This window comes from Ornithodoros turicata, chromosome 6, assembly GCF_037126465.1.
Source record: "Ornithodoros turicata isolate Travis chromosome 6, ASM3712646v1, whole genome shotgun sequence".
In the NCBI taxonomy this organism is placed as follows: domain Eukaryota; kingdom Metazoa; phylum Arthropoda; class Arachnida; order Ixodida; family Argasidae; genus Ornithodoros; species Ornithodoros turicata.
Window position 1 is genome coordinate 55,773,906 of NC_088206.1, and position 27,753 is coordinate 55,801,658.

Sequence of the window (27,753 nt, forward strand, 5' to 3'; positions counted from 1 at the left end):
ACTGACTTCAACTTCAAAACCCATCACGCGGACTTCAACTTCAAATCCCATCACGCGGACTTCAACTTCAAATCCCATCACGTGGACTTCAACTTCAAAACCCGTCACGCGGACTTCAACTTCAAAACCCATCACGCGGACTTCAACTTCAAATCCCGTCATAGCCCTTCATTCAACTTCAACATCAACTTCACATCACATCATAGCCCTTCATTCAAATTCAACTTCACTTCACATCATGCCGCTCATTCAACTTCAACTTCACATCACATCATACCCTTCATTCAACATCACATCATTCTCTATGAGGTGATGGTGAATGAAGTCGGTGAAGGCCATCATGAATGAATTCGCCGACCTATGGCCGCGGCACTCCTAAGCAGCTGTTTCGTTTGTACTTTGTGGGGCATCTGCTAGCTCCCACGAGTCGTTCATTTTTCGTGCAATATTGTGCAACGCTGCACACGCAGTTATGATTGTCACTGATGTCTTGACTTTGGTTTGAAGTTTCATGTCTAGGCATGAAAAGCGTCGCTTCCACACACCAAAGACACGCTCAACCACGTTGCGGGTCTTTATGCGAGCGGTGTTGTATCGTTTCTCAGCTTGCGAGCGCGGTTGTAGTAATGGTGTCAGAAGATATGGAAGACATGGATAACCACTGTCGCCAAGCAGAATGCCAGGTAACAAACGTTCTTCGAACAAGAACTTGGCACGGCTGTTGTCGAAGATCCTGCTGTCGTGGACAGAGCCAGGCCAACTAGCGACAACATCAAAGAATTGCAGTTCTGGGCCAGTTATAGCCTATAATGGGAACACAGACAATGAGAAAGTGTGATTACGACACGACTGGAAGTACGTATACACTTCTGACATATTACAGTTCGACAGGAGAACTTTGCATGCCATTTACATACTGATACAAATAATTTTCATTTCGTCCAGTCGTTCATGTTTGGAAACCTCACTACCGAAAAGGGAAATGCAGAACAAATACAAATTCTTATCCGTACGCCTCTATGGCAAGATAAAGGTCAGCTCAATAACTATGCATTGCACAACGGAATAATTGAAACATAAGGAACGTTTCACCTGAACGTTAGTAGAAAAGTTGCCGTTCCTGTCTCGGAACGTTTCCGCTGCAGGACTTCTGGGGCTCTTTATCCTAACATGAGTACAGTCAATGCACCCAGTTACACCTGGTACACTGGCGATTGTATAGAAATTTTGCATAGCCTGAGTCATGCCCTCGGGTGCAGGAAAGGTAACGTGGCACAGAACCAACTTGGTGGCGATGGCTCTGCTGACCGTCTTCACTAGGCGGCACACCGTCGGTTGCGATACACTGGAAATGTCCGCGTTGGCCAGCTGAAAAGTACCAGCAGCATAGAACCGCAGAGTTGTAATCACTTGCAACAGTGGCGGCAATGGCGAGCCTCGTTCATTTGGGTATGGCCGAAGCAGCGGCAGCAATTCCTCTACGATGGAAACAACAGTGGCTTTGCTCAACCGGTACCTTTGCTTGAAATCTTCATTGGTGTACCGTTCCAATGGGTTCTGCTGTTCATACAGTAATCGCCTCTGCACTGCTGCAAGAAGAGGTCGCCGATTCGCAGTTAGAAGCGCACAGCGAGTAATAAACGCGACTGATTCTGTGAAATCTTCCACGTCCCATCTCTCATGCAGCCAAGTAAGCCTGTCCATGGCAGCCATCTCAGTATAGCGCGTGCACGAGCGCGATACCTCGAGCCATGACCTACTACTATACTAGAGACCAGGGGCGGATTACTGGCCACTTGTCGGTGCGTAGCGCAGCGTCGTCTCCATAGTAACGCGTGCTGCACGTGACCCGCTTCGTCGTGAGAAGGAAGAAGTGACCTTACTTGCAGCCTGCCACCATCGCCGGGTGTGTGTCGTTCGTAGCCATTGGGCGAGGAGGTCAGCCGACGCAAAACGCTGCGAAATTGAAAAATCGTTGAAAATGGCGTTTGTGTACGGGTTTCTTGAAGACCAAGTAGCCACTTCAGTGCAGTCAACGAGGACATTTCGTGCTCACAAGGATGTCTTCACGTCGTTGTCGGAAGAGCAGTTTGTTTCCTTCTTCCGACTGTCCAAAGCCTCGTGTATACACATACAGGATGTATATGGAAACATTGACATGACATCGAGTGTTCCCCATATAGGGAATGTTATAGACCCGCATTAGCTGAGTTCGTGTGTATGTAACCCACCGTTGTGAAATTAACTCCGTCTTGCACAAGCATGACATTTCTTTATTTATGAAATATTTGGACACAGCACTAAAAAAACTAGCAATACTAGCGCTATTACTTTGTATGCCTTTTCTGCAGAAGCTTGTGCGCAAAATATTGTGATATTGGAGCCAGTGCCTGCGGGAATGAGCCAGCACATATTTTATTATCCGTATTGTTAGTAACTCTTTCATTGGGCATACTTGGCATAGGCGATCAATGCTTCCTGCGGTCCGCCGTTGTTGTTCCACGATTCTCCTTCGTTCTTCAAGGAGTTGGTGGACATTGATGGTGGCACCTGCCTCCTCCTCCGTCGACATCTGCTTCCGCTCCGCACATTTTGAGCTTGGCTGCTTGTTGTAGCCGGCAACTCTCTGGAAGCCCCAGCAGGCTGTGTAGTCGTGAGCTGTTACCCGAATCACTGCTTAGTTTGGTTGTAGAACTAAAAAGGAGGACGAGATCACTCGACAAGCTCAGCAAGCACACCGTAAGTCCACCAAATAACTTTATCCTCGTCAGTATAGCAATCTTCCACGCGGCGTATAGTGCACAGATCACCGTCCTCGTCTTCTACGAATGTGATGTTAAAATAAAATACGAAACTAATTCTCAACACATGTGTAGAGTGAAAAGAAAAAGAGACACCTCCGAGCGCCGAAGGATTCCCTTCGAGCCAGCGACGGCAGCAGACGATACCGCACTGCATTCGCATTGGCTGATTCGTGTATTACGTGCTCATTTAGCGAAGTATGTGCAAGAAGGTTTCTTTCCACGCGGTAACAAAATTTATATTTGTTAGAGGTAAATACAAAGTAAGTTAATGTCGTCAAATTTAGGCTTTTTGCTTGACAGACTTGAGCCTGCTTGCTTGCTTGATAGGGGTTCGGGAGTGGTCAGCCATAAATAAGGCTTGCTACTGCCACCGAGAGTAGCGTCATTGCTCCTCGCGCCGGCGAGGCTCGCCTATCCAGCGGACGACGGTGGCCTTACTGACCACTTCAGATCGTGCGTCGGCAGCGCGCGCTCGCCCGACGGTGGGCGTTGCCACGTTAGGCCGACGCACCGATGCAATGGCCAGTAATCCGCCCCTGGACATCCGCAGTGCTCCCAGCCTTCGGGAGAGGAAAATCAGTTGCGCTGCGCATGCGCTAGAAGTGATGTCACGTGTCTCTCTTTGCCGCCGCCGTGCCGTCTGCTCGCTTCGCCTGCGCATGCGCTAGCACACAGCGGTTTGTTTGCTTGAGGATGAGATTTGTGGTTTGTGGTAGCGGTGGCGGTGAAGCAACTTTGCCAAATATTCCATTCAAGTTCCTCGCTGGATGTCCCGCTCGTCCGTCGATGTTCAACAAGGTGAGGGAACGTTTCAGCAACGCCTGCGAGTTTCATGCTCGCGGTTCAAAAGGTGAGGGCGTCTGCACAAAATTGTAAAATTGGCCGCTCTGTTACTACAGATGCAACAAGTGCCAGTCCACTTTTTCTCAGCTGCACCCTCTCAGTTCAGGCAGCAGCAGTACCAGGTGTATGTACATAACTTCCAAGACACACGAGTGCAATTCTGAAGCTGGTAAGTACGTCTCATGCTACACACCATTCGCGTTCAACGCTCTTATTTTGCATGTGTTGTAGCAAATGATTCAGTGGCATAAACCGGTAGACTGGTGCGTAATGTACACCCATAGTGCCAAGTTGGACTAATTCTGGTGACGTGTTCGTAAAATCTGTGTAATCGGACTGTCTAATTGTCACCTCTTCCATCTTAACACCGAAGTCGGTATATGAGTAAGAAATATCGTGGTTTCGACAATTATCAGTAATCTTTCGTTGTGCTTAATGATTCCTATTATTTTGTATTTGTGTTTTTACTCAGAATTATCATTCTTAACTGGAGCAACAAAATTACCAAACACATGAGGATTGTGTTGAAACTCAGGACATTGCTTATTTTTACTGATTTCAGATTTTCAGGCATGGAGAGAAGAAATGCAGGATGCAGCCAAGAGTCATTTTACTAAAGGCACAGGGGTAAAAAGATTGAAAGATGGAGGTTTAAAGTGTTGTTATATTTGTAACTGATCGGGTCAGAACAGAAGAACGTCAAAGGAAAAAGGTCCATAAAATCATAAGGTTCCGTCAGGTATGGGGCAACCTGCATTGATGATTCGTCTGCATTGTTCCAGACTGGCAAGGTCTCGTTTGTCTTCCAAGCTTCCTATTGTGCACATGATTTTGGGGCTGTCCTACACCTCACTTACAAAAACAGAGGACGATGTAATAGAGGCAGCCCATGCAGGGGGAGTATATGTTTATTCACACAAAAGGAGATGTCAGCCAAGCAAGTGCCAGCTTGCTAAAAAGAAAAAAAAACAGGTACGGGAGAAGCCGCGATGGCAACAATGTGCTGCGGGCGTACAGGCACTTGTAAAACACTATGTTGTACTGGAATGTCCTTTTTTACCTTCCAGAAACTATTTGTTTATGTTAGGGAAACTACGTGACGGCATTGCACTCAGCGTACTATGCAGCTCAGTATTCGGGGTGTGCTGGATGGCACGTTTCAAAGGATCCAGTTCACCTCACTACAAGGCAGTACCTGTACATCACCATGAGGGACTATAATATATGTTACAGTGAGAGGAAACACGACGACAACCAAACCAGTGTTGCCTTGTTGGTCAGTTCTATCAGAGCCCAAACAAACAGTCCAGTGCTTTCCCTCACACACAAAGGCAAGAAGGATGATCCTACTGTCTTTCAACGAGGAAATACTGACTTGTTGCAAGATGAGGATTTCTTGCTAGTTCTCATGACAGGCATGCAAAAACAGCTGTTAAGGCATTTGGGCACCAACAAAAGTGTGACGAACACAGGAGGAGCAGGAAAGCTAGCTGGTGTTGACTTGATGTTAATGCCGAAGTGTACACTTTCTTTTTACCCGTCTCTCCTTCACTTCGTGTATTAAAGCTTCTTTGCTGGTTCGTGTGTTTGTGTTCGTCTCGTCCCGTGTTCGTCCTGTGCTTTCCCTCAAACTCAAGGCAATGTTAACATCAAAAGAAAAGTGTGCATAGATTCTACACATAGCACCACAGATGGGTCATTCTATGTGATAGTTGTGTACTGCCACTTCATACATTTTGGGTAATGGTTCAGGTGAAACACTTTATAGCCATGCATGCTCTCCTGCATTGACTTTTCAACTGAAGACAATATGCCCCATTTTTAGCTTGGTGTGGGGTATATTACAGCAGGTAAATACATTTAAGTGTGGTGATATACATACACATAACACACATAATTGGCAATTTGTATATCCTATAAAGTGCTCTGACCTGAGAACTCTTGTAGAAAAAATTGTATTAATATTCTGCCAATAAGAAGTGGAATAAACTTTCCACTCACTGCACTAGGCAGTTTGTTTTATTCCGTGTGTTTATATCTCTCCAGTACTGAGTACTCTCTTGCAATATAACGAGACTGTGAAACGTGTCATACACGGCCAGCGACTTGAATCCAAAAGCCAACTTTATTGTCGTCATCCACGGCTTAAATACTGCCGGCATCGTCGTCGTCGTTATCACACTATTACTCTGCTGACATCCCCCTTTCTTCAAACAAGAAACCAAGTGAGAATAAACGTATAAAATGACACTAAAGAAATCAGTCCGGGTAGCGTTTCGGTTGTTTCTTCGCCCTTGTGCTTCTGCGTGGGGGTGCTGGCACTTCTCCAGCCGATGAGTCTTCCGCCTCCACATGATCCATGGGTGCTTGCATTCTGAGATGCTCCCTGGTCCTCGTCCTGGTAACTCCATCTTGGGTGGAAACGTCATATGATCTTGGGCTGGTTGCATGTCCTACGACGATGGCTGGAGACCACGTTTTCTTATTCGTGTCGTAGATGGTCACTCTTGACCCCTTTTCCACTTCAGGGAGCGGCCGTGTTCCTCGGTCGTAGAATTTCTTTTGCTGTTGACGTATCTCGCTGAGTCTTTCTCTCACGGTGTCCGGTGGAACCACAACAGGCTTGTAGTGCTCCGTAGCGCAGGGTACCAAGGTTCGGGTTTGGCGACTCATCAGCCGTTGTGCCGGAGACTTCAAGACACTGTCGCGTGGACTGTTACGCCACTCCAAGAGTGCGTAATAAAACTCCTCAGCCGTCGATGTCCTACGAAGAAGCTTCTTGGCCTCTTGCACGGCACGCTCCGCCATGCCGTTACTTCTCGGATGGTAGGGGCTAGCTGTAATATGACGAATCTGGAGGTGTTCCAAGAACTGCTTGAACTCATAGCTGCTGAACGGAGGACCATTGTCGCTCACCAAAGTTACCGGCAGCCCATGGGTGGCGAATACTTTCATGCAGAAGTTGTTGATTTGGCGGGCGTTTGTAGTTCCTGAACCTCGAAGTAGAATGAATAAAAATCAACCATGACTATGTACATCTTGTGGCCGTGTGCGAACAGGTCCAGCCCAACACGCTCCCATGGCAACCTCGGGATCTCATGAGACAACATTGGCATTTTCTTGTTCCTCGGCTTGTTTGCTTGACACTCGGCGCAGTTGTCGCAGACCTTGTCGATGGCATCGTTCAACTTTGGCCAAAACACGGTGCATCTTGCTCTTCTTTTCATCTTTTCCTTACCGACGTGCGCGGCGTGCAGGTGCTTGAGAACAGACTTCCTCATCGAAAGCGGAATGACGACCCTGTTCGAGCGCAGAACAATGCCATCTTCCATGTGGATATCTTCTCTGTGAGGCCAAAATTCCACTGCCAGGCTGGGAACCTGCCCTCGATGTACAGGCCAACCAGAGTCTGCGTACTTGGAAAGAAGCTGCAGCTGTTCATCTGTTTTTGTAGCTTCCCTTATGAGTTGCAGTCTCCTTTCTGCAATGGGAAGTTCCTGTAGGGTGTTTACTTGAAGCATCTCGTCCGTTTCGTCCATGACTTCTGTTGTTGGAAATCTTGACAGGCCGTCTGGCAGAAGCTGTTCTTTGCCAGGTCTGTACCTTACGTCCAATGAGTAGGCTTGCAAACAAAGTCTCATGCGCTGTAGGCGTTGAGGACACTCATGCAGAGATTTTGCGAAGATGGCCTGCAGCGGCTTATGATCAGTTTCTACCACGACTGTGTGTTGTCCGAATATGTAGTGGTGAAATTTCTTGCCGCCATGTACAATCGCAAGCATTTCTTTTTCGATTTGTGCATATTTTTCTTGTGCCCCTGTGAAGGATCTTGATGAATAGGCTAGGGGTTTTCCTTCTTGCATCACAACGGCCCCCATGCCGTACTGGCTGGCGTCTACAGATAGAGTGATTTGCTTTCCAGGCTGGTAGTAAGCCAGAACTGGCGTCTTGGTGAGAGCTTCCTTTAAATGCTCGAAGGCAGTTTGGTGCACTTCAGTCCATACCCATGCATTGCCTTTTTTAAGGAGCTCTCGGAGCTCTGATGTGTGGTGAGAAAGTCTCGGAATGAAGCTTGAAACGTAGGTAATCATTCCTAAAAACGTTCGGAGCTCATGTACGTTTTTTGGCGGTGCGATGGCGCTGATGTCTTCAACCCGGTTTGGGTCGACTTTCAACCCTTCCGTCGTGAGTATGTGTCCGAGGTATTTAACTTCAGTTCTTGAAAACTGACATTTCTTCAGATTTAACTTCAGGTTGACTTCTCTGCATCTTTGGAGCAGACGTTGCAAGTTTTGGTCGTGGTCTTCCTTGTCGGTACCCCACACCAGGATATCATCCATCACGACTTGAACATGAGGGAGGCCTTCCAGTACATCATTCATGGCCTTCTGGAAGACTTCAGGCGCGGTACAAATCCCGAAAGGCATTCGTGTGAAACGGTACCGCCCATATGGTGTGCTCATGGTGCATATTCTCGAGCTGTCCTCATCGAGAGGAATCTGCCAGAATCCCGACGATGCGTCCAGCGTGGAGAAAATTTTTGCTCCCGCCAGCTTGGATGCCACCTCCTCCAGAGTTTTCATGGGATAGTGCTCCCGCCGTAGGGCTTTGTTAAGGTCGACCGGATCCATGCAGATCCTCAGCTTTCCTGGTTTGGAGACGACCACCATGTAGCTGGACCAGTCGGTGGGCTCGTTGACCCTCTCAATGACTCCATCAGCCTCCATCCTTTGGAGTTCAGCTTTCACTTTATCCCTGAGTGCTAGCGGAACCTTTCTTGCCGGCCGTACTATGCCTTGTGATCCGGGTCGCAACTTCATCCGATACCTGACTCCCCTGAGTTTCCCCAGACCAATAAAGACATCTTCAAACATTTTGGCCGGGTCAAACTGAGCAGCGTTATTCTGTGTCTGTGCGCCGAGGGATCCGACTCGGTTGAGAAGACCAAGCCTTTCGCAAAGGCTTCCACTAAGCGTTGTCTGTACGTCTTCATCCACAACGAAGAAATCTTCGAGAACCCTTTTGCGCGGTGTCGACACTTCAAGGACAACCTTTCCAACAGCTCGCTTACTGAACCCGAAGAAAGTCTTCAGTGCTGCACGGCTCTTCATGACGTGCTTCGTCGTGATCATCTTCACCAGCCTCAAAGGGATCACTGAGCAATTTGCTCCTGTGTCCATCTTGCAGCGTAACTTGTCCTGCTCGATGCTTATCTCCGTCGTCCAACGGTCATCTGCTTGGACACTGCCAACCGACACGTGACAGAGCAGGTAGTCTTCGTCGCTCTCACTCTGAGATGTCTCTACGCGAACCTCGTTCAGCTTCTTCCCTTTCCTGGGATTCCTCTTCTGTGGCTTCCGGGTCCTCCGTGGCGGTCCGCGGCAGACCTTGGCGAAGTGGTTTCGAAGTCCGCACTTGCTGCATTGTTTTCCGAGTGCTGGGCAGTTCCCTGAGCGATGCTCCTTGTAGCCACAATTCCCGCAGGATGTGCAAGTTGCTAAACCGTTTACTTCTGCCCCGTCAGGCACCTTCTCTTTGCGTATTTCCATAAAGCGCTCTTTTGACATCTCCTGGGTTCGACAGCACTCGAGGACCTTCGTGAAGCTTGGATTATCGCTTATGAGTTTTCTTTGTAGTTGTTGGTCTTTGACTCCCAGTATTATACGGCTTTTCAGCATCCTTTGTTCGAAGTCGCCGAACTCACAGTTCCGAGCCAGCGTCCTGAGTTCTGTGAGCCAGTCGTCGAACCTCTCGCCTTCCTTCTGGTCCCGTTTTCCAAAGACAAATTCATGGTAGGTCAGGTTGACTGTTGGCTTCATGTAGGCCTCAAACTTCGTTCGAACGACCTCAACGTTCTGCTTGTCGGCCTCATTTTCGAATACGAACGTATCAAAGATCCGCCGCCCTACGTCACCGATGCATACCAAAAATGTTGCTGCCTGTACCTTGCTAGGTTGTTGGGTGAGGTGGGTTGCAACGGCGAAGAGATCATACTCTGCTCTCCAAGTCTTCCATGCTTGCCACATGTCACCGGAAATATCCAACGGCTTGGGCGGTGGAAGTAGACTCGTCATGACAGGAGCCACCGGCGCGGTGGACGTAGGAGTGGAGCTCGGTTCTTCAACCCGCGATGAACCTGATGCGTTCTCCATGACGTGTATGTTCGAAAGGCGCTGCCACCATGTGAAACGTGTCATACACGGCCAGCGACTTGAATCCAAAAGCCAACTTTATTGTCGTCATCCACGGCTTAAATACTGCCGGCATCGTCGTCGTCGTTATCACACTATTACTCTGCTGACAGAGACAACTGCCCTGACTGATGGTATTGTTTTCTTCAGCTGCAACAGATGCTTTTTACCATGAAAATACTAACATCAGTTGGCATTGCATAAAACCTTGGTGAGCTCAAAGCCGCTGTGTGTATTCTTGTGAATGATTTATCTAAGGAAATGTACACCCTTCCAACATCCATCAGCAAACTCTTCATGACTATATATAATGCATAATTATTTCATTAGATTAAAGGAAAAATATATTGGCATCACACCAGCTCAATTGCAGTCTTTCGTTATCATCAAAAATATGGTGGCCGGGGTACATGACTCTCATCAACATTTTGATAATGTAATTCGCATACAATGCTCAATCATTTTAAAATTCTTCATGCACATCATTACGCCTTGTATATTCAAGTTGGCTTCTACTTTGTCTCATGCTAGTGTTGGCTATCCGTGTGGTAGCCAGAAAATATTATGGGAGGTTCTATGGGGACCTCCCAGATGCACTAGTAAAGGTACGATCTTGGCTATGCAGTGCTAAACCTGCTGTGATACTGCAGAACAAAAATGCCAAACAACTCCGCTTTGTCTCAACAAAGATGCAAGGAGTTAAAACGGGTGCAGCTATGTGAAAGGAGCTATGTGTTCGAACAGCTACTGGGAATTCAGAAGATCATACTATGTGCGTGAAAATAACTTTGCATTTGTTTAGCATTTGTTACAAGAGAGCAAAAGTCCTCAAGATATTGCAAATCTATATTGTAAATCTACTCAGTATTGGGCAGTTAGATCACACAACTTGGTTGATTCATTTTATCAAGCTTTGTTTCACACCTCAAGGAAACGTAGCTCTTCAGTAACCTCAGTGAGCCAAACACGCAGTCCAGGTCCAGTTTTGGATATTTTTACTGGTCTCGTTAGCAATACATCGTTCCAAAATACCACAAATTCCAGCTGGACACTATATCAATGAGCCTGTTGCCTTGCACCTCATCGGAGCGGCCCCCTGCTGGCTAGCAGGAAGATATCGAATAAGAAACAGGTGACTGGCTGTTCTGTCCACCTCTCAGTGTGTGTGGCCACTCCTGTTTGCTGCTAGAGTGTCACTCCCATGAAGAAATGCAACACTCCATAAACTTTTGTCCCAATCTGTTCAAATATTGATGCACAGATGGTGTGAAGAAAGCCATAGTAGCAGGGCAGTTTTCAACCAGATTCCAAGAGTGTGCAAAGCAGCAGGAAATACACCCAGCCAGAGGATTTCTGTTGAATTCATGTTTAAGGACCTTCACATCTACATCATTTACTCATGAATGCAACACTGTCATTTGACAACACATGACAGTCCATTAATGCTTTGAACATGAATTGAGCTTTACCCTCTGGTTGGGCATGAAACAATGAATCTTTCAACAGCTCATGACCCACAGTTTGAGAAACACTGGTGTACGCATTCATCCCAACAATAATCTGGCATCCTTCAAAAACACCATCAAACAGGACTTTTCTGCTGATACGGAGGGTGACATGCAATTACTTTTTGATGATTCGCATTTCTCTTCATTCATTTGCTATTTGTTTCTAATACTTGTCATGTGTTCTTGGTATTTCTGTTCCCCTCAAATTGTGTAGACATTTGCACTGACTGTGTCTTGGACTGTTCAACAGGGCTTGCCCACTATCAGTATCAGTGTATACTGTCATGGAATAACAATAAAAACCTGAAAACTGAAAAAAAAAACAAAAACATCTGAAGCACATCTGTCTGACTGATTCCTCTAACAACCTCCTGACAAATGCTCGATGAATGATAGTTCATGTCACCACTCCTTGTGGACAGAAACAAGCTGTAACAGGCCGAGGAAGTTTAGATGATGTGGTGAACCTACGAGTTTGTTGTTGCCTTGAATGGGCAATCATCTCAGAGGTAAAATTTATTTATGTTGACTACTGCCTTCAAAGTCTAACTATAAATTCTTTGTTCTGAACTTGTTTTGGTACACCAGAGTTCACAAGCAAGAGCAGCCTTTTGGGAAGAAATAGGCAGCAAAATCTCAAATTGGAACACTGACCTTACCGAGCAGTGTTTGTTAGTTGTCGGGGTTGTACGATGGGCAGCTTGGTACAAATCTTTACGGACCACCATGGTGTCACATTTCTCCATTGGAGTGACACCCTACCATCAAACAAGAGCGGACGCACATACTGAGAGATAGACCCGTTTCTTATTCGATCTTTTGCTGGTAGCTGGCAGGGGACCGCTCCGATGAAGAAAGGCGTAGTGCCGTGAACTTTTGTCTCGGGCTGTACACGCTGTTGTGTTGTACTCATACAAATTCTGAAATGCATGCCACTTTTTAGAGAATCTTTGGAAATTTATGCTTTAATTGTCAGCTCTGATCATGAGCGAGATGGTAGGGGGCCCCTTAGGAATGTCCCGTTGTGTCCTGGAACCTTGCCAGTCTGGAACAATGCAGACGAATCATCAATGCAGGTTGCCCCATGCCTGACGGAACCTTATGATTTTATGGACCTTTTTCCTTTGACGTTCTTCTGTGTAAAAGCACCCGATCAGTTACAAATATAACAACACTTTAAACCTCCATCTTTCAATCTTTTTACCCCTGTGCCTTTAGTAAAATGACTCTTGGCTGCATCCTGCATTTCTTCTCTCCATGCCTGAAAATCTGAAATCAGTAAAAATAAGCAATGTCCTCAGTTTCAACTCAATCCTCATGTGTTTGGTAATTTTGTTGCTCCAGTTAAGAATACAGTATGATAATTCTCAGTAGAAACACAAATACAAAGTAATAGGAACCATTAAGCACAACGAAAGATTACTGATAACTGCCGAAACCACGATATTTCGTACTCATATACCGCGACCAGGTGGCAATTAGACAGTCCGATTACACAGATTTCACGAACACGTCACCAGAATTAGTGCAACTTGGCACTATGGGTGTACATTACGCACCAGTCTGCCGGTTTATGCCACTGAATTACTTGCTACAACACATGCAAAATAAGAGCGCTGAACGCGAATGGTGTGTAGCATGAGACGTACTTACCAGCTTCAGAATTGCACTCGTGCGGCTTTCACTTGGAAGTTGTGTACCTACATTCACCTGGTGCTGTTGCTGCCTGGACTGAGAAGGTGCAGCTGAGAAAAAGTGGACTGGCACTTGCTGCATCTGTAGTAACAGAGCGGCCCATTTTACAATTTTGTACAGACGCCCTCACCTTTTGAACCGGGAGCATGAAACTCGCAGGCGTTGCTGAAACGTTCCCTCACCTGCTGAACATCGACGGACGAGCGGGACATCCAGCGAGGAACTTGAACGGAATATTTGGCAAAGTTGCTTCACCGCCACCGCTACCACAAACCACAAAAACAAACCGCTGTGTGCTAGCGCATGCGCAGGCGAAGCGAGCAGACGGCACGGCGGCAGCAAAGAGAGACACGTGACATCCCTTCTAGCGCATGCGCAGCGCAACTGATTTTCCTCTCCCGAAGGCCAAGTGCCAACGCCTCCTCTGTAAATGAATGCCTGTCAGATCGCGCGCTTACCAATGGAACGGAACGAGCCCTGGCGAAGGCTCGGTTTCCCTCGTGCGACGAGAGATGGCGGTAGGCCCCGTGACTATACTCGGGACAGGACCGCCGGTCTCTGTACTTGTTTCGCTCGCTCCCGGCTCCTTTTAGTGCTCTTCCGTTTGTGTAAACTGCAGAATGATTGAAGAACGAACAGCTTTATCTTTTAATTATGTGCAAACTGTGCGTAAGTGTTTTGTTAGGCCGTGACATGAATGACTTGCATGAGAGCAGGTTTGACCCGAGCACCCGGGATGTACGCTAAAATCTCACTTCCAAATTTCTCAATAATAGAAAGGCGATGAAAGATAAAAACTGTGTCACGGTACCTGCAGGTACTGCCCTCATGTCCACTTTCCTGCTGTCACACTGTCCTCGTGCCTCACTGTACCGACTGTTCACTTTCGAAGATTGAAGTTGTACAAAACAAAAACAATAAAAAAGAACATTGTTCACTTTCAGAGGCAGGAGTTATAGAAAAAACAAACAGAACAACACTGTTCACTTTCGGAGACTTGGAGAAGAAACAAACAAAAAGAAGAACACTGTTCACATTCGAAGACTTATTGTGCAAACGCTGCTAAGAACTGAGTGAGAGAAAGCTCTAGAGTTTCAGTACTTTGCGTGACAGTGGCTTTCTTGCGAACATTTTCGCGATAGAATTTTTGTCAGCCACAGTTAATGCGTAGTTGCTAAGGAGAGGTTTTATAAACTTCCTGCACAAAAGACTCCACAATGTCCTTCTGTGCTCGCTATCTCCATTTTCGCACAGAAGTACGGGGGCATCCATCAGCACCTCGACAGCGTGTCTTACACTGGACTCAAGTGGCTTAACCATACGCTTCCTGTGAAGGAGTACAATATCTAAGTAGCTTCTGAGGCCTATAAGGACGGAAACAAGGTCTTTCGAAGGATACTTGAGACCTCCTCGATCCTGGTAGGCAATGAGTCCATCGACAGGTGTGTTTCCCTTCGGTTTTTCAACCAGCTCGATGCAGGAGGAGCTTAGCTTTTCTGATATCACCCGAGCTAGGTACCCACCAATTAGAGCAATGCTGGCTACCTCTGGGTCCGGCAACCGCGGTTTTGGTGTCGTGCACAGTTCACGAAGTCTTTCTTTTGCCAGCGGTGGGAAAAACACGGCGGCTGGGCTACCCCCGTTCTCAATGACCTGATTACTGATCGCTTGTGAACTGAGGAGTGACCCGGGGCAACTTAGGTTGCTGCGGTTTGATGATGTCACAATACCCGTCTTCAGCATTTTTTCAATACCGCTGAGAACGCTCCTCATGTCCATGGCGTCGTTGCATCCTGCAGTTCTCCGGAGAAATCCGAAAAGCGCCTCGATTTGATCGCTTGAAAACTTTCGTGTGAGAACGAACATGAAATTTTTCTTGCTGAGGAGGAAGCGAATACATTGCACGTTTGATCTTGTTGTCAGCACCAAGGCGTGAAATGTCTCCTTGCTCAGGAAGTTGGGAAGAAGGGATGGCTCTCGTCCCTCAGTTTTTGGACATAGTCGAGAAAGACTGTCTCCAGCCACTGCAGCCTGTCATCATGCCCGTCATAGAAAGGTCTTGTATCAGGGTCGTTCTTGTGAATATGCTGCCGCGTGTTACTCACGTCCATAACAGTGAACCATTTGTGCATCATTGTCATGAACTCCACTGTTGGCCCAACTGATGCGAACTGCACGTCACATGTGTGACCAGCTTGGTCTTTCATGTATTGCAGCGCCGCCGTCACAGGAGGTGAAAAAACCTGTACAGCGTGCACTACGCTCATCTTCTCTATGTTTGACGGATAAACGTGCTTGCGGGTGAGGAACCTTATGGGCTTTACGGTTGACCCTCGCTGCATTTTGTAGAGGTCCTTCAACCATGAAGATGAGATTTGTTTCTGGCCGCCCATATCCTTCGCAAGAAACTGGGACCTGACATTTTTGATAATGTGGCATTGGTCAAATGCCAAAAAAAGACGTCTTGATGGGTCCACAGGGTGCGGGGCAAACGTCGTGGCTTGTCCATGGCACAATATGTCCATGGCGGCAACGTTGGTCTTGTGGTTGTCCGTAACCAACCTGACAATTTTGAACCCCAGCTGTTCAGTACTTTTTATGACGTATACGATGGCTTGCGCAAGATCCGGTGGTGTGCAAGCTTTGGTGAAGAAGTATGCAACCGGTATCTTGAAACGCTCAGCCAGGCCGCAGAGCAGGAAACAAAGCAATGAATTGGCCAGAGTGGTAACATGTTCGGCTGGCGTGAGGTGGCCCAACTCCTTGCCCATGTTGACGTCCCCAATGAATGCATCTCGCTGTTTGTTATATTCTAACCTCTGCCTAATGTGCATCTCGTCGATAACGAGACTGCAAACTTTGGACTGAGGCGCAGCTAGGCTCTGGAGCTCAATATCCAGCCTACAGCGAACGAGAGGACTAAAGCCAACCTCACCAGTCGATGTCCGGATGTATTTCTGCAAGGTGTTTCTGCACGGTAGTCGCAGCAACTCTTCACACCGAACGTACTCATAGGCCTTAGTGGAAAGATTCCTCAAGATCACACAGTACCTTACAGTGAGTTCTGACCATGTTGGCCTCTTCCTCTTGTAATTGACAACTTGGTCAAGACCAAATGTCGCTCTGATCTTGTTTTGCCGAGCATCCGTCACGACATCGAGGAAGGCATTAACACTGAAGTCGTCTTTGAGCTGGCGAAGCTCCTCCTGATGTTTCCTTAAAGACTCCTTCAGTCGCGATATTTGCTGTCGAAGAGATCGCTCCTTAGCCCTCCATTTACGTCGTTCAATAAAAGCGGTGAAATTTGCCTTTTCCGTCTGTGTCGAGAACGATCGCTTTGCGAACACTGGAGTACTCTTTAAGTGGTTCAAGTGGGAATAAGTACCTCGATCACTTCTTGCAAAACTGTCCGATGTGGGTTCTTGTTCCACAGGCTGTGCAGGGGTGAGGGCTGCCTCCTCCGTAATAAGTAATTCTTTGCCCACAGAAGAAACGTCGTCGGAAACCACAGAGTCCTCGACGGACGGCGTATCGCACACGTTCGTCGCAGTTGTCTTTCGCCTTTTGTGCGACTCTGCGCCCTTGCCCGTTGCCTCGTCAACGTAGGCAGTCATGGCGCGCTTACGGCTCTCTGGTTCTCGACGAACATGAGGAGTCTTGGGCGTCATGTACAGCGGGTAGCCTGGGAACACGTTGGGTACCGCTCCCTTCTTTAGTAAGCGCAGCCTTGTATTTTCCTTGAAATCTGACACGACGAAGTGTTTACTGCAGACGACGGAGGAGTTGCACGTGGAACTTGGCTCCCAGTTCTTGCGGGCAATCAGCTTCAGCCACTTCTCACGTAGCTCGAGGTCTGCCGGAACCTCGTGGAAGGACACACCAGGGTCCCTCTTTCGTGTATTCGACGAGCACATGGGCACGCAGCAGCAGCGCATTGCAGATGGTAATTTTAACAAACCAATCGAGATAACAACGATGTACTCTTATTCGGGTCGAATAAGCACCATTTCGAATACCAGCACGAGTTATGGATCCAGTCGAACAATGGCTAGAAAAATATTCTGCGCGTGAGGAACCGAACGCGCCGCGCGCATACTTCCAACCAGACTTGTACGTATTTGGAGTGTTGTATTAAAATACAGCTATATTTCAAATACAATTTGCGGTATTTTGGTACTGTTGTGTTCTTACGGTCATATCGGCATGAGCATGCGGACCAGATGGTCAGCACGATGGTTATCGAAAAATAAAGAGAAAGAAGTTGATCTCCTCATGGTCGCGTCATGCAGGCTCCATGGAAGTTGGATTCTTTCTTACAAAGGTAGTTATTTCCTTCCGACCGACACCACATTGGCGACGAGGGCTTTGAGAAGAGAAGGAACTGCACCACGTTGAAGATTCATCATGAGCTTCGGTGGTATTACGCCTCCGCCCACGTTCTTATCCACTCCCGGCAAGCCTAACGTTCCATGGACGCAATGGAGACAACTGTTCTGCAATTTCTTGGGAGCCTCAGGAGCTGAGGAATTCACATCAAAAAGGAAGAAGCAAATCCTTCTACATTGCTTGGGGATAGAAGGCCTTCGCATTTATAATACGCTTCCAGAAGTAGTACACGAAGCTACGCAAACTGCATCACGTGAAGCCGGCGCAACACCGTCTACAAGTACCGTGTCAGGTACAGTGACGCCTGTCCCTGACGAGTACGAAACGGCCCTACGTACTTTAGATGCTTACTTCGCTACCACCATCAACGTGGTGACGGAACGCCACAAGTTCAGGAGAAGAACTCAGCTACCGGGCGAGAGCATTGACGATTTTGTTTTGGCCTTACGGGAGTTATCCGCTTCATGCAACTTTGGCGCCCAAACTGAAGACAACTTGCGAGACCAATTTGTACAAGGAGTATCATCGCAGCAAATACGTGGGAGGCTTCTCCTTGACGGATTGGCTCTAACGTTTTCTCGTGCCGTGGACATCGCGAAGCATTGTGAAAGGGTATCGGACGAAACCCAGTCCTTCGTACATGGTGATGTCGTTCAAGCCATCGGCAACGCTCCGGCGTCGAAGACCCGAGGGCGTCAAAGTAAAGGACAAACGCGCCAGCTGCATCATTCCCAGAACTCTCAGCGCAAGGACGGAGCGCTAAGACTACGCTGCTATCGGTGCGGGACAACGCAGCATCTCGCAAATGCTTCGAATTGTCCAGCGTTTCACAAGCGTTGCAACAATTGTGGCAAGGTTGGTCACTACGCCACGGTTTGTCGAGCGTCGAAGACACCGACGAAAGTACAGGAGCTTTCTACAGAGGAGGATGAAGTTCTAAATGTCGTGGTACCTTCAAAGGAAGGGCAAGGTCTCTTCATCGAAGCGCGTCTTGAAACTGTACCGATAAAGTTATTGATTGATACGGGATCGTCAGTATCCATTCTGCAAGAAGATCTCTTCAGGAGACATTTCGCTCATCACATTTCGTTTCACTCTGGTTCCACCACGCACTGCTTTAGTGGCTTACTCAAGACGGAAGATTGATGTAAAGGGGTGCTTCGAAGCTGCCGTCACTTACGAAGACAAGCACCATGCTGTTCGCTTTTTCGTAGTTTCCAGAGGAACAACGTTATTGGGACTTGACGCCATCCAAGGACTCTGCATACATATTGAAGGTGGAACACTCAGCTGCTATGAAACGTCCTTCGCTTCATCAATGCTACCAGACTCACTTGCACAGGACTTCTCAAAGCTATTTTCAACAGAGCTGGGTTTGGCTAACGGATTTACCCTCAAGGTGAAAGTTCGTCAAGATGTCCCACCCGTAATTGCTAAACTACGTCGACTTCCATTGGCAGTTCGCGACGCTGTTACGGAAGAGCTGCGTCGCCTTGAAAAGGAAGACATAATAGAACGGGTTGAGGCGTCAGAGTGGGTTTCCCCCATTGTAGTAATTCCAAAAACGGATGGAAAGATTGCCTTTGTGTGGACCTTCGTGAGGTGAACAGACCTGTTCCCTCTTCCACATACAGAAGAGCTGCTGAATGCGCTAGCAGGAGCTCAGTACTTCTCTCGAATCGATTTAAGGTCAGCGTACCATCAAGTCCTTCTGCATCCTGAAAGTAGGAGCTTGTCCACATTTATTACCCATGATGGACTCTACAGATTCAAACGGGTCTGCTTCGGACTTTCATCTGCGCCCGCCATGTTTCAAAGAATGATGTCTTTGATACTCAAGGATTGCTCCGGAGTATTATGTTACATCGACGAGCACATGGGCACGCAGCAGCAGCGCATTGCAGATGGTAATTTTAACAAACCAATCGAGATAACAACGATGTACCCTTATTCGGGTCGAATAAGCACCATTTCGAATACCAGCACGAGTTATGGATCCAGTCGAACAATGGAACCGGGCCTTTGTCCATCACTCAAGGACTGAAACCAAAGCGAATATCGATACGGTTACGGTTCGGTGTCAGAACTCTGAAAGCGGTTTCGGTTACAGTTATGAGATTCGCCGTTTTAATGCTGGCGGTTACCGGTAACCAAACAGTTGAACAGGTACTTTTTCGGTTTTCTCTATGATGTATCTGCAGGCCGCGTGGGTGTCGTAAAATGAGCTGCAAAGTGAAAACGGCTAAAAATGAACATATAAGTCGCAGGAAATTTCATTCGAAAAGCTTAGCCGGCTCCTCGCCTGGCTAACCTTGCCTTTTTATATATATAGACAACCCTCCTCCCCCATTAGAAAGACTACGCTGCAAGTATATATTAGCGAGAACGTCTTGAACTGTTTCCCCTTTACTTTGAGGAGAGGTACAGCCATCATATGACGAAGAGATCTAGTTCAACAGAAGCACGTTCAACACCACTAATCAGAGTTGTAAAGCAATATAAATATCTCATCCAAAGTTGGTCGCGTTCACGCTTGAACGGATTCTTATGAACCAGTAACCGAAATCGCATAATTCGGTTCAGGTTACGGGCTCGGTTAATTGCGAATGGTGAATTGCAGATATGGATTCTGAAGAAATTTGGGTCCAAGCGGTCTTCGGTTCCGTCCCGGTTTCAGTCCCTGCGCGCACTTCCACGTGACAGAGCATGATTGGCTCCGCTGCTGGATCGCCAATGAGCATTGGGATTTTACAGCGATACCTGTATGGGGGTGGGGGTGATGGTGGTGAAGGGGGTCGCTGTTGTCTGCTTCATACAGGTGGGCAACGTCACGACTAACGCCCTGGGGGAATATGCGTCCTGGGCCAACTTCAAGGGAACTGTGCCGACATACGTCTGAAAGCGTCTGACGAAAACCGAGGAAAAAATCAGACAGCAGCCGGCTCCGGGACTCGAACCCGGGTACCTCCCAGGTTCGACCAGGGGGAACTTGTTTTTCAAGGACGTCGTGGTATCAAATCAAGTACCTTGTACTGTGTGCCAATACGAGATGCGCTCGCGTCACGCACTGCATATGCTTATGGCTGTACAATCGCACGAGAAAACAAAATAAACAGCATCCCTGTGACGTATGACCCTACAAAACGAGTACAGGAGTCGATATTGTACATTACAAATCAATATAGACGTCGAAAAGATGTACACGAGTCAATCCGAACACCCTGTCGTCACGTGTCCCAATGCGGCATCCCACTGTTTTTTAGGGAATGTGGGCAGCGCGCCAAGCGGGCGTTTCACCGTTGAGAGGAGGAAAGGGCGAGGAGGTCCAGTGGACCCGCTCCATAGGGATTTTGGGAAAGTGGTCTGGTCGCTCTCTTATTAAGGAAGTCGTGGCTGCGGTGCTCACGCGCCCCTGGGGTGATCATAGCTTGGTTGCAAATGTTCTAAGCATTCTGAAACTTGGAATCTTTGTACGGGTAATTTTACGCGCCCAGTGAACGTCTTGACTGTTAACACTGGGCAAAAGCTGTCGAAATGAACCACTTGAAAAAGTCAATTTTCCACGTTCTTCACAAAGCCACAGTTTATTAACAATGCGACATACCAAAAACGTCACAACGGTCCACCCATCTTACAGCATAAAAGAACACAATGCCAAAACCCATACAGTGCAACGTTCTTTTGTTTTCATGTGATCGTGGTACAAACAGCAGCTATAATCGAGCAAAACCTCATGTTCGTGGCTGCAATGCATTACAACTACGCTCTGTATCGAAAAACGGAGAACAGTCCACGCTAGCCACCAGCAGTACCTTTCAAATGGCGCCACTATATTCAACAACATGCATAGACGAGCGGCGCAGTATTGGTACAAAGACGCCCGGTTTGGAATGGAGGACTGGGACCGCAGGGACTATCGCACCTGCTCAACTCGATTCCGAAACTAAAGTGCCATTTTACTCCTCGTTCATCACCGATAATGAGGCCGAAAATACTACGCGAATTAATTGAGTTGTTTCCCCTTTGGCGCGGACAAGGCCAATCAGGGAGCGGCAGAGACCTTGGCGTCACACCGCCGTGCGGGAGTCATGAGATCGGCTCGTGGAATGCTGTTTCTGGTTAGCGACTTACGCGTTTATACAACCAACACCGTAACACCGTGTTCCATGAAACATGGTCACGTCACTTAGTATATTGCAGTGTGAACGCGGAGCAGACGGCCTCAGAGACAATCACCTGCGCTTCACTCCCATTCGTGTGCCCGGTTTACGTCATTCTGGCTTTAGCTGCAGACGGAGTGTGAATCTTTGAAACTCGTTTATCTAATAAATAAGCTGTTTTCGGAAGAGAAACTTGCCCAAATGGACTGTGAAACCATGCCGAACATTACCGTATTGGTCTCATACACACTTTACTGCATGCGTAGTACCTTTAAAGGGACTATCGCATCCGTCCCGGTCGATTCCGAAACTGTAGTGCCTTTTTGCTCCGCGTTCATCACTGATAATAACGCCGAAAACCCGACGCGAATTGGCAGCGTCGTTCCTGTGTAGTTTGATATAAAATTTGGCACGAGCAGACGACGCATTCCTGGATTCCCTTTCTGGAAACGTCACACGGACGAGGCCAATCACTGCGCGCCCTTTGACATGGAGAATACCAATCACGGAACGGCCGGAGGGACCTTGGTAGCCTTGGCAACCGACCGACAGGCGGGCGGGCTAGGCGGAATGGGGACGGCGTCTTCTCTGTTACCGGCTCGCGGAATATTGTTTCTGGTTAACGTTGAACGTGTTCGTACAGCCAGGAGCGTAACGCCGTGTTTCACGTAACATGGTTACGTCTGCACTCACACTGGTAAGCGAAAGTCAGCCCCCGTATTTACCGAGGACTTTGCACTTAGTACAGTGCGATGCGAACGCCAAGCAGACGATCTCGGAGACAATCGCCAGCGCTGCGCTCCGATTCGTGCGCCTGGCTTACGTCATCATCCTGTTGGCTGCAGATGGAATGCGGACATTTAAAACTCGTTTACTTAATATGTAAGCTGTTTTCGGAAGAGAAATTTGGCAAAGGTGACTCTGAAGCGGTGAGGAACATTACCCTATCAGTATCATACATACGTTCCCGGATGCGATAGTCCCTTTAAGAGGCCATACCAGTCGGGGAGCAACTCCGATTCACGATTTTCCCGATTCTAGATGGCGCCACGCTCGTCCTTATCACGCCGTTTGCCTCAGACTCCCGAAATAATCCCCATTGTGCATGGTTGACCTCGCAAGTTTAAGGCGGCCCGCTTCCTCTGCGTTGTTTGTCGAGTGGTAAAGTGTCGGACTTTGCCACGAAAGGTCCGCAGTTCGATTCGAGACATTCACGTCTTTTTGCTTGTCTCCTATTGCTACATGAGTACTTTATTTTTATTTTTTCGTTCTTATATATTCATGCTACAATTATTGTTTTCACAAGTCACTACCGCCTGTACTGACTGATTATGGAATTTTTAGTTGCTCTTCGTATTGTTTTACTAGTGCATACTTACTGTATGCCGACGTACAAGTGTGATCGGATAGTACGGATGCCGGTATCTCGGAGGCTCTCAATTGGATCTACCAGCGGCTGTAAATTAGGCTATAAACATTGCCTACACACAGCGCTTACAATGCCAGTCTGGAAAATCTGCTCGAAACGGTATTCCTTTTTTTCTGCACTTGCTTACATAATAATAATAATAATAATAATAATAATAATAATAAATAATAATAATAATAACTTTACTCAAGAAAGCAAACTACAAATATAATAAAACAGGCCCGTCTAAGCGGAAAAGCTTGTGGCACTGGGCCTGAAGCAGTCAGCGGCATACAGTTTGACAGTACATGAACATATAAAGGTACTACATAATACCTATGATAAAGTTGCCGTAGCGCTTTTTTTAGTTTGTACTTCGATTCCAAAGAAAAACTGTCGAAGGGGAGCTCATTAAAGATACGAGGTACATAGCATTGCCTGCGACAAAGTCCATATTTTGTGTGTGAGAAATGCACAACAGGGCAGCATTCACTAACCGGGGTCCTATATGAGGGGTCCCAAAAATGTTTTTACAACATGCAATGTACATTGATTCTGTACATCTGTACAACATGCAATGTACCTTGATTCATGCAAAAATGACATTTTGATATGTATATTTCTGGTAAGTAAGCATCAAATATCTGAATTCATTTACAAGGCGTTTGTGCAAAAGAATTTTCAAAATTTCCGTCGTAGAACACACTTCTTATTATTACCCGAAAACTTCAGTAACATATTTGAAATGCTCCTTTCCTCCATGTTCTCCCTTCTTTTTCTTTCACCTTATACCCGCTCAGAAAAATGATGTCAGTCGACAACCCCAGTGAAAGGGGGCTCCCTTTCTTCTGGTGTACGAGTTTGCAAAACCGTACAAAGGAGGTGAAGGGCGATAAAGGCTTGGGGTCGACACACGGAAACTAACCAACAAAGATATGGGAAGGTCGAGCGGCAAGGCCTTGCAGCGGGAGTCGCGATATTCCCAACACAGTCTTTCTTTTTTTTTTTTTTTTTTTTCGTGAACGCCAAGAGGAACGATTCGGCAAAAAATAAAAGGACACATTGTAGAAAAATAATAACTATGGTCACCTGACAACATAACAGGTTCTTGTTTGAGTGTGGCAAAAAAGTACAGTTCGGCCTCCTTATTATGTGGGACAGGATAATATATGCCTTCTTTTCTTTTTTTAGAATAATTTCTGAAGCGTAAATTTTTACTCCAGATTTCGTTGTGTTGGATGCTGAGGTCTCAGTTAATTCAATCTAAACTTGAAAAAAGATACGAAGGCAGAAAAAATAGGCGATGTCAAGTTGCCGGTGGTGAGTAAATCAAAAAGTGATATTAAACGGTAGGAACAACTTATTTATTTACACATGGTAAACAAGACTTTCGTGCACGAGACTACACTTCTTCAGGTTACAAAAATATATAAACATGGTACAGGCACATATATACAGTTGAAGGGGGAGTTCTGGCATGAGAAGCATCTCTCATGCCAGAACTCCCCCTTCAACTGTATATATGTGCCTGTACCATATTTATATATTTTTGTAACCTGAAGAAGTTCAGTCTCGTGCACGAAAGTCTTGTTTACCATGTGTAAATAAATAAGTTGTTCCTACCGTTTAATATCACTTTTTGATAAACTTGAAAACGTGAAATTCGGTCGTGGAAAAGCTGAAGAACTGGACACCATGTGATCCAAATTTATGCGTATTTTAGGAAATTTACTATTCTTGAAGGGCAACACAGATGCAATTACAAAATTGGGGTTTCCAGAGATGAATATGAGCGCTAGTTGCCAAATGCCGGACTTTTTTCGGGGAACAGAATTTCGGGCCGAAGTCGACCCGATCTGACCAAGCCTGATTTCTCCTCCGAAATGGGAAGTGACGCCAACCGAAAAAGTAGAAGCATCCAATGGCTATTCAGCCGGAAGGAGAACCATAGCAACGATGACGTAGCAGTCGGGTCGACTGCTGCCGTGTGTGCGATTTCTACTTCTATGAATACAGGGATTATCTCATTGAGTTGGATTGTTGAAAGGCGCTGTTCCCCAAGGCCAGAAGTCTTCGGCCGAAATTCGGGGTGCATTTCGGTAGCATGCGGTGATGCACAGAAAAAGTTCGGTCCCGATTTCGGTTCGCCCAATTTTCGTGCCATCGTTTTTCGTGCCATGCCCAGAAGAAGCACAGACTATTGGCTGCTCCCAACTTGAAGACATTTTGTTGTTGTTGTTGTTGTTGGTTGGTTAATCGCGCAATCGAATTCTGCTACCCCCCCCCCCCCCCAAAAAAAAAACGATGAAAAAAAAAAAAGAAACCGTACGATCGTACGATCGTGAAGACATTTTCTTCGGTATGTGTCCCACTGGTTCGCGGGATACCACAACAACTTTATTTCAGGATGATGGGTGGGGAGTTCATCGCCGGGGGCGATACTCTACCCCATTGCTGGAAGCGGGGATTGAAGTAATGGGTCCCGTTACAATTTCGCGGGATACTTCTGCATTGTTCTATTCAATTTTATTTTATTTTCAGATGGGAGAGAGTAAAAAGCCAGAAGGCTGTGCTGTTCGTGAATGACAAAGGTCTGCAAATAACCAGTGGGGTCTTTAGCTGAAAAAAAAAAAAAGAAGCAAGAAACAAACAAACAAAAAAGGAGAGAACACTGATTGCCTGCTCCGTATGTTCGAGTCAAAAGTTACAGAAAAAGAGGTGCTAAGGACACGCTGCGAGCTTCGAACTCCCTTCGAAGAAACATCTTTCGAACAAACGGCGTCGATCAACCGGCTTGCGATCAAACGGCTTTCGACCAAGCGGCGTTCGACCAAACGGCGTTCGATCAAATGCTGTTATGCTGTTTATGATGTTTCTTACTCATGTTTGTACTGTTATCAATTACTTTTCTTCAAATAACAGCTTAGGATTTCGGAATATAATTTCGGTTATAATGTGATGAGGACGATGCGATGGACTGTGGACGGTGGACTGTCAAAAACAAGCCTAAACTAACCTAACCTCTAAAAACTAACCTAGGACCCGGTTCTAAACTACGTTCCTACCGGGGACGATTTCTCCGTATCCCGGAAATTACACGAGCGCCGTTGTGAACAGCTGAGGAAACGGATCATAGCCGATCAAGCGCTATCACATTACTTGTTTAAATTGGGTGGTACTTGTTTAAATTACTGTTCCTCTCTCGCAAAGTTTGCTGAGTACAGACAACGCGGTAAGATTAGAAAGCGATTCTCCGTCAACAAATAAATCTTGACTATGCCACGATGTGATTCATCACTGGTGATTTTCCAAGGTTCTGCTGCCTTCTACGTATTTCTGGCAGATATGTTGGAAAAATGGTAGCCGCGTTCTTTTATAAAGGGGAGTGCTACAGAATACTGAGCGCAATGACCTTCTGTATTCGTACCAATGAAATGAAACGCATATGCCCACTATCCTGAGGCTCTGACTTCACGCTCGCTGAACGTGGGTATCGTCGGACTTAGTTCCCAACTCAACCGGACCGGAATACTAGTATTTTCATATATAGTTCTTTTTTGTTGTTGGTGGTGGTCAGACAATGATGTTGTAGTTGTTCTCTAATACTTTCTATGCTGATGTACCATACTTTCAGCAGAAGCGGAGTTGTAGGGGCAGTGAAACAACTGAATAAGTGGGCGTAGAGCTTTTATAACCCACAAACATCGGCACAGAAAAAGATGTAAGGACAACTGTATAACCTGTGTCTGATCGACAGTAGAGAAATACTAGCATCCAGCGAACGATATCGCTAGCGAACTAATGCAGCGAACTATATATCCATGTTATGTTGTTCGTTGAATGGAATGTAGATTTAATTATTCATTAACACGTGAAAAAAAGAAAAAAAGAACCCTATGTCTCCCAATTTCAACAAATCCGCAAAGCGAACGATAACACTCGGTCGGCTCTGATGTGCTTCATTGGCTATCTAGATTTCAGTTCTTACTTGCATCTATATTTCAGGGGCTTTGAGTGCACCATTATCCGCACTTTACCCACCACACACTTTCTTTTCGTAGTAAACAAGTTGTAGATTATTGTTTTCCATCTTCGCTGGCTAATCTATTTGCGAGCACCAAATGATATGCATTCCAGTTATTTGATTTCTAATACAATTGCCATAAAACTTTTTCATAATCAACACCATCCCATTCAGTGGTCATTCACTGGAGTGCTCACCCCGTGTCTCTTTGGCCTTTCCATTTTCAGCCTTCTGACAGTTCGACGTTATGATTTTCTGGTCTTTTGGCTTCCGGCCTTCTGATAGTTCGACGTTATGATTTTCGGTGTTTTGATAGGCTCAATACTTACACTCAGTCAGCCTAAATAAATGCATTGCATTTAGCAACAGCTATTTAAAAAAAAGAAATAAAAAAAGGAGGTCGAAAGCCGTTTGATCGAACGCAGGACATTTGGTCGAAAGCCATTTGATCGAACGCCGTTTGATCGAAACGGCAGCGGTCGTTTGATCGATTCTTTGAATTGGTTCACTTGGCGTGTCGAAAATGACAAAAAAAGACAAGGAAAAAAAAGCTGCAGTTCTAAATGCAGTTATCCTAAGGAACATTTAACTTTGTGTAATCTGCTTCCCCGTAAACACATTCCTCATGCTAACCCACTTTGTAGTGTCCAAAAAGCAGTACAAGGGCCAGGGTTGTTCACCGTTAACCCGTTGGACAACCGAATAGGTTTTTCCGCTCTGACACATGGTGACTA

At 46.5% G+C, this 27,753-nt stretch overlaps 2 protein-coding genes and 1 long non-coding RNA gene across 3 annotated transcripts; 1 reads left to right on the forward strand and 2 right to left on the reverse strand.

The window, feature by feature from the left end:
- Positions 1–207: 207 nt before the first annotated feature.
- On the reverse strand, positions 208–1,713 carry LOC135398652 (putative nuclease HARBI1). The gene is made up of 2 exons (XM_064630036.1): positions 1,093–1,713; positions 208–804 (listed from the first exon to the last, which is right to left on the reverse strand). The coding sequence occupies exons 1-2, from the start codon at positions 1,711–1,713 to the stop codon at positions 376–378; spliced, it is 1,050 nt and encodes a 349-aa protein (XP_064486106.1). The 3' UTR covers positions 208–375.
- A 1,781-nt stretch (positions 1,714–3,494) lies between these two features.
- Positions 3,495–4,323, forward strand: LOC135398084 (uncharacterized). The gene is made up of 3 exons (XR_010423987.1): positions 3,495–3,602; positions 3,704–3,816; positions 4,210–4,323. It is a non-coding gene; the product is annotated as an uncharacterized LOC135398084 (long non-coding RNA).
- Positions 4,324–6,598: 2,275 nt separating this feature from the next.
- On the reverse strand, positions 6,599–9,799 carry LOC135398653 (uncharacterized protein K02A2.6-like). The gene has a single exon (XM_064630037.1). It carries the CDS (start codon positions 9,797–9,799, stop codon positions 6,599–6,601), a length of 3,201 nt encoding a protein of 1,066 aa, XP_064486107.1.
- Positions 9,800–27,753: the final 17,954 nt, after the last annotated feature.